The sequence below is a fragment of the Nerophis ophidion genome, linkage group LG07, assembly GCF_033978795.1.
Source record: "Nerophis ophidion isolate RoL-2023_Sa linkage group LG07, RoL_Noph_v1.0, whole genome shotgun sequence".
NCBI lineage: Eukaryota > Metazoa > Chordata > Actinopteri > Syngnathiformes > Syngnathidae > Nerophis > Nerophis ophidion.
This window is the reverse complement of record NC_084617.1, coordinates 46,502,909-46,514,961: the sequence shown is the minus strand read 5'-3', so window position 1 is coordinate 46,514,961 and position 12,053 is coordinate 46,502,909. Positions and strand designations below refer to the sequence as shown.

General features: G+C 39.2%; 1 protein-coding gene across 6 annotated transcripts in view; it reads right to left on the bottom strand.

Annotated features, from left to right (window-relative positions):
* Positions 1–12,053, bottom strand: part of rhobtb4 (Rho related BTB domain containing 4) — a 116,047-nt gene that overhangs the window by 40,985 nt on the left and 63,009 nt on the right. For 2 of the 6 annotated variants that reach the window (XM_061906270.1, XM_061906272.1), the window contains one exon: positions 733–769. The exons of 1 other annotated variant lie outside the window; for it this stretch is intronic. In XM_061906270.1, coding sequence (XP_061762254.1) covers positions 733–734 — 2 coding nt within the window. In that variant the 5' untranslated portion in view covers positions 735–769. Of the gene's footprint in view, positions 1–732; positions 770–10,818; positions 11,211–12,053 lie in introns of those variants that run through there. 3 more of the 6 variants (XM_061906269.1, XM_061906274.1, XM_061906268.1) reach the window with 3 other exon arrangements.

The following is a 12,053-nucleotide window of genomic DNA, read 5'->3' as shown; positions in this document are numbered from 1 at the left end:
GCCAATAAATTTATCCAGGTTACATCAGACGACTGAAACTGCCTGACGGGTCACGTAGACACATACAATTGTTCACATTAAAATTAAATCACACTCACACAATCATTCAGTCAGCAATTTAGCGCTTTATGGACAGACCCTCATCAAGACACGGCAAAATACACACGACATAGCCCCAACATCGAAAGCGATCTACCAGGCCGCCGCATGGAACGGAAATCTACCACTACCAACGGGTCCGAAAAGACCGTAGCATCATGTGCCAAATACAGAACTATTATAGTCCGGAAATTACGGAAGTTTATTTTCTGAACACTGTCAAAGAGCTTTTGAGGAAGAGCAAAGTCATTTAATTTTCCAATTTTCGACCGCTTTTCCTGTTCAGACTCACATGGAAGATGGAGCCTATCCGAGCTGACTTTGGTCAAGGGTCAGGGTACATACTGGACTGGTTGACTGCCAATAATAAAGGCAGACAACAATTCACCATTATTTGTATTCAGACCACACAAAACAGAGCTCCCTGTCTCTGATGTCTTTACTTATTGTTGTTCATTCTTAGTATTTCCCACGAAAAAGATCAGATGTGTGAGGGGGAATTCCAGCAAGCCGCAGCAGGGAGGGAATTATTTGAGTGTTAGGAGGGAAGGAAGAGTCCGGACTGTCTGTCAGTATTAGAATCAATCGGTCATGATGCAAGGATAAAAAAGGCAAAACAAACAATGACCTTACATTGCCTGGTAAGAATTCTCCTGCAGATGTTTTTGTTCTAGGAGAAAGGAAGTAAGAATGGTAAGAGACAGGAAGTGCGTAATGTTTGTGCATGTTAGTTGCCTGCTGTTCACACATTGACTGAGAATGGTGAACTGTAGACAGACACTTGAGAGGATCCAAAGCGACCAGCCCATCTGTGGTCCAACATTGATTCTGGTCATGGGTCAGTAAACAACCATAATGTAGTTATCTCCCAACACAGCAGCGACATGTAATGTGGCGGTCTTTTGGTTTGTGTTTGAATTGCAATGAGCTTAAACCAGGCCTCCACAATTATTTATATGTGCTCAGCCAAGAGATGCGAAAGGGGGTTGGACAGCGTAAAGGGAGCAGCAGTAGCAGCTCAGAGGAGCGGAAAGAGAAGCTGTAAAGCTCAGGTTTCATTTTTAACCGATGACCTATTGTGAACTGCACACAATTGTCTCGACTTGATTTGCTAGTCCGTCTCAACCGGTCATCATGGCAGTAGAGAGGACTGCTGGAATGCATTCAGTAAAAAGACAAAAATAAATACAAAATTTGAAGAGAATGCAAAGGGAAGATGTTAAATTGAAGCAATCACAAAACTTGAATGTTTATTCTATTTTTCAATGATCAGTGTGAATATATGCACTAGTGATGGTCAGATGACACAGAGGAATTGGTTATGATTACTTTAAATACATAAAATATACAGTACAGGCCAAAAGTTTGGACACACCTCATTCAAAGCCATCCATCCATCCATCCATCCATCCATCAATTTCCTACCGCTTATTCCCTTTGGGGGTTGCTGGTGCCTATCTCAGCTACAATCGGGCAGAAGGCGGTGTACACCCTGGACAAGTTGCCATCTCATCGCAGGGCCAACACAGATAGACAGACAACATTCACACACTAGGGCCAATTTTAGTGTTGCCAATCAACCTATCCCCAGGTGCATGTCTTTGGAGGTGGAAGGAAGCCGGAGTACCCGGAGGGAACCCACGCAGTCACGGGGAGAACATGCAAACTCCAAACAGAAAGATCCCGAGCCTGGATTTGAACCCAGGACTATTCAGGACCTTTGTATTGTGAAGCAGATGCACTAACCCCTCCCCTCCACCATGCTGCCCCTCGTTTAATGCGTTTTCTTTATTTTAATGACTTTTTCCATTGTAGATTGTCACTGAAAGCATTAAAACTATGACACCTAGGATGTGAAAACCCTTTCAGGTGACTACCTCTTGAAGCTCATCAAGATACAAACCTACTGGGTATTTCTCAGAAATACAGTACAGGTCAAAAGTTTGGACACACCTTCTCATTCAATGTGTTTTATTTATTTTCATACTATTTACATTATAGATTGTTACTGAAGGCATCAAAACTATGAATGAACACATGTACTATACATTAAAAAACACAAGGATACTGATATTGATACTGTGTCCTTCAGTGTGTGTGTCACTCTAACAAAAATCAATTTGACCAATACGGCTTTGTCGTTTGACTGTGAACCAAACTGCGTTAATCAGGAAGCACTTATTTCAGTACAGGAGTCAGAGTGAACTAAAAAACGGTTTAATAAAGCCTCAATCCACCAATCCGTTTTCCACAGCTTGTCTTTTTCGATGTCGCGGGTGGAAGGCAGTGGACTGGAGAAGTCGCCACCTCATAAAATGTCAACCAGAAAAGATATTAAAGCCAGCAAAGCCAAACATTGGTTTGTGAGGTATTTACATTATCAAAAGTTAAACTGTTAGCTAACTTTTCTGAGAAACAGCACATTCCAGATTGGCATTACCATGTCCACTGTGGTGGACATTGCTTCTCAGAAGGTAAGAGTTGAAAGACAAAGTAAATATAATTATTTTTACACTGGATGTTTACATTGCCACTTTAAAGACATCAGATTTGCTTGAAACAGTGGATGTTCCTGCACAATTCTTTGTACTTCAGAATAAATGTTTGTGGTATGAGTAGAACATTTTAGCATTGGGTCTGGGTTGAATTATAGTTAATGTGTTTATCCTAAACATTCCTGCCATCTAATTTTTTTTTTTGGCATATACCTCAATAATATTGTACCGTGGCCTTAATACAGTGATAATATCGTACCGTGAGATTTTGATACTGTTACATCTCTAGCATATATTGTTTAGTTTCAATGTTGTGTTAGTCATACTGCTCATGGAGCAGTAACAAGCTTGGATTAAGTTTGCTGTTAATTTTTTTTTTTTTTAAACATTTGTTTGTTGAAATTTTTGAACACAATATACATAAATATATTACAATACAAATCAAAATGTTCTCCCCCCCAAAAAAAATTAAGTAATAGTCAAATAAGGGGCGGCATGGCGTAGTGGGTAGAGCAGCCGTGCCAGAAACCTGAGGGTTGCAGGTTCGCTCCCCGCCTGTTGACATCCAAATCGCTGCCGTTGTGTCCTTGGGCAGGACACTTCACCCATCCCCCCGGTGCCGCTCACACTGGTGAATGAAAAATGAATGAATGATAGGTGGTGGTCGGAGGGGCCATAGGCGCAAACTGGCAGCCACGCTTCCGTCAGTCTACCCCAGGGCAGCTGTGGCTACAGATGTAGCTTACCACCACTAGGTGTGAATGAATGACGGGGTTCCCACTTCTCTGTGAGCGCTTTGATTATCTAATAATAGAAAAGCGCGATATAAATCTATTCCATTATTATTATTATTAAGTACAGGCAAATATTGATATCAAGCCACAGACAGCTGCCGTGTTGGGGCCATTCCAAATGCCCCCAACATGGCACAGCAATACGCAGAAAACAAACAAAAAGCTCCTCAATCATCCACAATTCAACAACGTCTCAATCAGGGCTAAACTGGACATCAGTCTCCTTTACATATTTTAAGAAAGCACTTCATAATTCTTGAGCGTTTACACAACAACTATTCAATTAAATTCCGTAGATTGATTGATTGATACTTTTATTAGTAGATTGCACAGTTCAGTACATATTCCGTACAATTGACCACTAAATGGTAACACCCGAATAAGTTTCTCAACTTGTTTAAGTCGGGGTCCACGTTAATCAATTCATGGTACAAATATATACTATCAGCATAATACAGTCATCACACAGGTTAATCATCATAGTATATACATTACGCTATTATGAAACAGCAACATAGTGTCAGTGCAGCGTCAATACAGCCATATATTTGAATGCATAATAAAACACCTATTTATGCAGATATGCACTCATTTTTTTGTATAATTCTGTGTAAATGTGCTTTCATGTAGTATTTATTTTATAATGTACCCTGCCTTCCGCCCGATTGTAGCTGAGATAGGCGCCAGCGCCCCCCGCGACCCCGAAAGGGAATAAGCGGTAGAAAATGGATGGATGGAATGTCAAGGCCACGATTGAGCATAATTATACAAATTTTGTGATTGAACATTTGCAGTAAATGTGAAAGCATTATTTGTTCGAAATTCTGTTTGTTGCATTACAAGGTGTTGACTTGTAAAGTTTACGTCCTACAGCTGTGCAACATTTGCTCTTGTGTTTATGCTTCAGAGTTAAGTCGCTTCATTCATCTCTGCTGCTGAGCTTTGTCTGGCTTCTTCCCAGCTGTGCCCACTCAACCACACCTTCTCTCCCACAGAACGACTCTCTCTTTCTTTCTTTTCTTGTAATATTATTCTTTAATCGTAATGCTCTGGTACGGGCGCTTATTCTGTCAGTCATCCATAATCCATTCATCAGTGACCTTACACGTGATATCAGTTAAGATGCAGTACTAAGCAGAGAGCCCTCTGTCCCACACCCAATGTTTGCTCCCCCTTCCTCTGTCTCTGTTATGTAACACCTTTTGGTTGGGGTACACTCAAAGCCAACAAACCCTTCTTTTTTTATTGGGTCCATTTTCTTTGGCCTGGAGTTGATACTGATCACATGACTCTCCTTCCTCTGCCAGGCAAGACATGACCCCAATAGCCACTCTTTCATTATGCTAATACTCTCAGACAGCGTTGAAAATATCACTGCTGGCTTCTATTTGGAGACACTGTTGGAAGAAATGGGTTAAGCCCTGTGTAATCAAATCTGCAAGCTTTTTTTTTCATATTTGGTGACAAGTGTTTTACTACCCTTTGTTTATGTTATCGAGGTGTTTGAGACAGTGATTGCCAAAGGCGCAGCTGGCACAGACGGGTTACATAATCAGGTCTGTAGCCTCTGCTTGGCTCCCCCCATGGCTGACGGTAGACTTCAAAGACAGCACAGAAACGCATGCACGCATGCCGACACATAGTGCCCTCACCCACTGCTGATGGTGCGGATGTTCATACCTCCTATGCACGCACTTCGCCTGGCCACGTTTTCCACCAAGCCATTCTTCACCCCAACTTGTTTCACCGAATGCTGCATACATTATTACAATCACTCCTATTTTACATGTGTTTTTTTTTTGTTTCTTAGACAAGTCATTTAGGTAAAAAGGTAAACTTGGTAGGCCTGACCTGACCATGGCAAATATTTTGACTGGCCACATTAAGAGAAAAAATGTGTTTGGGAGGGCCAATGTGTATGTGTGTATACATTATAGCTACACATTTAACAGTAAATATCTGCTGGACAGTATGTGTATTTCAGGTCCCTTCTTTTCAAGAACACTAATACCAAAAGTTACAATGTCCAACAGAATTCTAAAGCTATGACAGATCACCTCAAAAAAACTGAATGGAATTTTACAGGTTTTTTTTACTGAATGGGACACCCAAAATGTACAATAAAATAAAGAAAGTGGGATTTACAATATTACCTATGAACAATAAAACACTGAATATTAACAACATATGAACATTGCTCCTCAGACCAGCTCCTCCATAGACATGTTTTACAATCAAGCAAAACACAACAAAAATGTAACAACCAAACACGGGAAATAAACACCTATTATATGATATACGTTATCACTTGTATGCACCAAATTTTTTATTAAAAAGTTGCTTCCGCATCCGTTCCTGACACGCATTTCTGGCTGGCTGCTCTGAAAACAAACCTCGCTCACTCTGCTTTGTTCCTGTCTTAGCTGCTGTAACATAGATTACCGTAATAACTCGTATAACACTCAAAAGAGCAGATTTCAACCATTGAAATACTTTCTATAGTTCAAGACTTACGGTAATTTAAAAACAACACTGCACATCATAATGGGGGCTACAGTTTTGATGTTAAAGGTTTAAAAAAAAATGATGTAGAACGTCCCACGGGCTGGATTGAAAATCTTAATGGGCTGCATGTGGCCCGCAGGTCGTATTTTGTCCAGATCTGTGGTAGGTTATAGGAGCTACCATCTACACGACAGCTAAGCACATAGTAAGTGTCCTTAGTGCAGACTAAATCCCCACATTTGTCAAGATGTAATAAAAATAATTATTGTTGCATATTACCTATACATACAAAGTCTCAAAGGCAGAAGTGTATTAGAAAGTATACAGAAACAAACATATCTGCTTCAGGAATTATTGTGACCATTAGGTGTCAACAAAAAACTAATACCAATCCGCTTCGACCTAAAGACAACATAGGTATGTTCATGTTTTTCGTACTTACCATTGTTCGCCGAGTAATTTTTCCTTGATCAAACCTTTTCCAACACTCAAAATAGGTCTGGGCGATATGGCTGGAAACTAGAGATATTATCGGCCAATAAATGCTTTAAAATGTAATATCGGTAATTATCGGTATCGGTTTCCAAAAGGAAAATAAATGACATTGATATATAAACTATCAGACTGCTTGGTGGGTAGTAGTGGGTTTCAGTAGGCCTTTAATATCGTATTATCGGCAAATCACTAACTCAAAATAATTAAATATGTATGATTCTTGATAATATTGTGCTTTGCACACTCTTGTCATTCTCTCGATGAGCTTCAAGAGGTAGTCAAATGTTTTCCAACAGTCTTGAATGAGTTCCCAAAGGTGTTTAGAATGCCAAGAATGTGCAAAGCAGTAATAAGAGCAAAGGGTGGCTATTTTGAAGAAACTAGAGTATAAATATGTTTTAATTTATTTCACCTCTATTTATTAAGTACATAACTCCACATGTATTCATTCATAGTTGTGATGCTTTCACTGACAATATACAACGTAAATAGTCATGACAAGAAAGAAAACGCATTGAATGAGAAGGTGTTTCCAAACGTTTGGCCTGTACTGTATATGCGGCTTAAAGTTTGGTGCAGCTAATATATGTAAACATGTCTTTTCTTTTCAAATTTGGAGGGTACCGCTTAAATACCAGTGCGCTCTATAAGCTGGACAATACTAAGTTAATTGCATAAAACAAGTTTAAATTGTAATATAATAAAAATGTCTTGTACTAGAACTTACCCCAGGGAGCATTTTTGTCCATGTAAAACCACTATTTATGCATCCCTCCATTGACAAGGCGTGTTCAATCCAAAGATGACGCGCACATAAAGCACACGCTCCATTACCTGAGTTTACCTTCCTCCTCAACCTGATACAGGAACACTGAGAATATTCAACACCGGTCATGTAATGCAGGCTGCAGCGTCTGCGAGGACTATGCAGGACTATGTTATCTAAAGCTGTTGACACACTAGAGAACAAAAATCACTGGGCACTGTGCCTGTGCAACACGATAGGTCGCTGTGTTCCAGATACATCTGACTATTTAGGGTTCAATAGTACAATCAGTAGTGGGAGGCACAAATATAGTTCTAATTCATGACAAATACTTAATTTTAGGTGTCAAATAATATGTAGTGTCAGCAAAGACAAACATCTGCACCCAATATAAGTGTAGTACCACACTGAAAGCAGATATTAGTTTGTAATATCATGTCAACTTGTGAAGAGAAAAACATTACAAACAACTCTCCGAATGATGCACTGTAAAGAGAAAAAGCAAATTAAATAACCCGCATTAACCAAGGTATAAAGCAGTAGTTCATGTATTTGTGGCATCCCGCAATTTAAATATGAAGACGTGGTTTCTGCACAGCTGCTAAAACAGAGTGCACATGAGAGTTAAAGGTGGCATTTACGGCTCTTTGAAAGGAACCGATCGTTTTAAAAAAAGCCTTTAAAAGACGAGCTTGACTTTTTTTAACTAAAGAAACAAGCACTGTTACCAGTTATAACATCAGATGTGGATTACAAAAAAAATAGACAATTATTTCTCTTTTGGCCTGTACTGTACATCAAATCCTGTTGTTAAAAGAAATCGTTACACCCCTAGTAAAATACATTGGAAAGTTAGCACAATTTAGGCATCTGTGTAAAATGTTGCAAACAGCCCCTTTAAAGGGGTCATATTATAAATTACATATCATGTAATGGTGGTTCTTTGGTCAAAATGTTGCATTGATTATGTTTTACAGACTGTTTTCAAGCTGCTTTCTGAATGCCGGACTACAATGACGGACGCTTGCAAGGTACTCTGGGTACATTTATACTGTATATGAATAATCCAGTGAAGTTTTTCCCAAACGGTGACATCACAGGTTGTGGAAATCCCAAACGGCTCATTTGGCGAAAGTAGAAAGGAAGGCAAGACTATTTCATAAACATCTGCGCACTGCCTCCACAGTTTAACTTCAAATTTTGAGGACTTACACACATCTCAAATATACAACAGCAGGTACCAATAGGTAAGAAAAGTTAAGTTTTGCCTAATAGGTCGCTTTAAGAGAGCTGTTAAAAAGACTTGATTCATTCGCAGATGCCACATCTAGTGAGTTCCAAAATGTGTGGAGACGACGAGGGGAGAGTTTTAAAACATTTTTTATTTTTATTAAATGCACAAATTACAAGTGCAAGTTCAATGTTGCTGATATGCATTTATTAGATTAAAAAACAAGGAACGTTTTGTCAACTTTAGACAAACTATTTCCCTTTTTCCCTTAAAACAGGGGTTCTTAACTTTTTTAATCTTGGGGACCAACTTCTCCACAAGCGAAGGGCCTGGGGCCCACTCAAACATTAACACTGAATCACTAGTATTACTCCTTATTTTAATCATTTTCAATCATGTTATCCTATCTACTTTCAGTTTAACAGGATAAACTTTGTCAAATGATATGAAAGTATGTGTTAACCACAAAGATTTTTTATCAAGGCTTAGGTCAGGCTGATTACAAAAATAACTACTGATCGAATATATTGCAAAATGGGGGACATATATCAACATGCAATTACGCAGCTGTAAAATAAATATATTAATAACAAAATTACAGCTTCACCACGTTAGTCATATTTTTGCGGTTAAGAAACTTTTCTATGACTTCCGCTTCAGACTCCTTCTGTTTGTTTGAGATTGTCATTACTGCCACAAGTGGTGGAAAAGTGTATTACGACTGAGAACAGATATTTTTTTTGGAGACCCTAAGAAACACCGCAGTAAAATACGCACTGAAGCTGTTTTTTCCGATTACTCCATTATCGTGGATTACAAAAATAACTACTGATCAAATATACTGCAAAATGGGGGACATATATTTACATGCAATTACGCAGCTTTACAATGAATACATTAATAATAAAATTATAGTGCAAATGAAAATACAGCTTCACCAAGTTAGTCATATTTTTTGCACCTAAGAAACTTTTCTATGACTTCAGCTCCAGACTTTTTCTGTTTGTTTTAGATTGTCATCACTACCACAAGTGGTGGAAAAGTGTATTACGACTGAGAACAGATATTTTTTGGCGCCTCTATAAGAGGCCCTAAGAAATACCACTCTAAAATACGCATTGAGGCTGTTTTGTCCGACTACTCGATTATCGTGAATTACAAAAATAACTACTGATCACATATTCTGCAAAATGAGGGACATATTTACATGCAATACGTAGCTCTAAAATAAATACTAACAGACTTCTGTTTGTTTGAGATTGTCATGACTGCCACAAGTGGTGGAAAAAGGCACTACGACTGAGAACAGATATTTTTGGAGGCCTTAATAAATACCGCTCTAAAATACGCATAGGGGCTGTTTTATCCGATTACTCGATTATTGCGGATTACAAAAATAACTACTGATCAAATATGCTGCAAATCGGGAGACAAACATTTATTTACATGCAATTACGCAGCTCTAAAACCAATGCATTAATAATAAAATTAAAGTGCAACTGAAAATACAGCTTCACTACCTTAGTCATAATTTTTGCGCTTAAGAAACTTCTATATGACTTCAGCTCCAGACTTCTTCTGTTTGTTTGAGATTGTAATCACTGCCACATGTGGTGAAAAAGTGTACTATGACCGAGAACAGATATTTTTTGGAGGCTCTAAGAAACACTGCTCTAAAATACGCATGGAGGCCGTTTTATCCGATTACTTGATTATCATAGACTACAAAAATAACTACTGATCAAATATACTGCAAAGTGAGGGACATATTTACATGTGATTGCATGGCTCTAAAATAGATTATTAATAAAATTACAGTGCAAATGAAAATATAGCGTCATCAAGTTAGTCATAATTTTTGAGACACTAGAGACACAGTAGCTACTGGCACACCATTGCAAAACATGATCGCATATAACCATCCAACCTGTGTAACGCAAGCCCTCAATTGACGTCACGGCCACCGAATCAGCACCACTCCGTCAAACTCCCATCTCCTGCAGGAACTGCCTTCTATTGTTGCAGCTGGCACGAACATGCCACTTATCTGCGTGCACGTGAGATCACACTTATGAATGGGAGCGCGCTGCTCCCATTCATAAGCACCTGACTCATTCATATTTTTGGATGCAGCGTGCAGAGCAGGTACATGCACTCAAGAGGAGGGTGAAGACTGCAACAAAAAAGATCGTATATTGACGCAAAAGGTAGACACATGCCAACAGATGCAGCTGATAAGACTTGCATAACCGCGCCATGCCCATGCGCTAACAGCACGTAACACCTCAGCAAAGGCAGGTATGAGAGGGGATGAAATATTAATAAAGTGCAGGACATCGGTGCCATTTTAACTTGGTCAACTTTCATGTGCGGCTTTTGACGGCATTGGGGAGCATGTGTGTTGTTTTTTTGGGGGGGAGAAGGGGTCCCTACCTTCCGACGGTTCCGGAACTGACCCACATGCCACTCTGCTGCGGGGTCAGAAAACAGGCAAAGGAACAAACGTTGGTGTTGCTGGGGTCCAGTCGAACACAAAGATCGTGTATTTGCAAGGCGCCACAGAAGAAAGCACCTTTCACATCCCCTTCTTCCTGCTTCCCCGTGCCGCCTTCTTGGAGCTTCGCACGCCCCCGTCGAGTTGAACCCTCCACTGTAGGTGATACACGCCTTTCGGAGCCGAGACTAACTCTTTTTGTTTGGTTTTGTTTGTGGTGAAATGTACACATAAGTGGTCCAGACACTCGGTTCCAGTCTGAGCCACCTCCTTTTGTGTTGTTGTTTCCCCCCAGCTGATTTCATCAGAGGACACGCCTCCGTGTCGTGACGTCACAGCACTACTCTTCCAGCTCTTGCCATGTGGCGTTCAGGTGCTGGGCAAAAAAACAGACACCGTACGGAGGACGATCATAATAGTCACAGACTCCCAATATTAAAAATGACTGCAATAATCGCTGTTGTATTTCCATTGCAACCGTCAATACGTGTGTTTCGGTTGAATATATTTTCTTTTTTGGGGTGTAATTTACAGTATTCTGCAAACTATTGCAAACGCTTAGCATAGTTGCTCTACATGGGAGTACTAATATTTATCAGTACCATGCTTTAAAAAGTTGTAGCCTTCCTAATTGTTATTTATTTTTTAAATCAGCACAAATTGTTTTGTACATTTTTGTTTTGTTGGTTGAGGTGATCCTGAGTTAATGCTGCTGACCAATTTGAATGTATCACCATTTATTGACTTTATTAATTATTATTGCTCAGTATTAAATGGTTCAAATCTGTAAAAAAAATGTTTATCATTTAAATAAGGTATTTGTTGTTGTTGTGGCAAAGAGTTGTGGGGGTGTGGGGTGCACAATGTTTTCTTCCTCTAAGGGGGGGCATAACAAGCAAACAATCTTGAAAAGCAATATACAGGAGTTTTCAAAGTGTGAGGCAGAATTAAAAACAAAAAAAACAAAAATAATAATAATAAGAATAATGGTTTATATTTAAAAGGCAAGCAGTGTCCAAAGTGCGGCCTGGTGGTCACTTGAGGCCCAGGGTTAGTTTTTTGTTGGCACGACGGCACACTGTAGAAATGAAATTTGCTTTTTTTTTTTTTTTTTAAAGAGAGAAAATGGGAAAATTTGAAAAATAATTGCATATATATATATATATATATATAT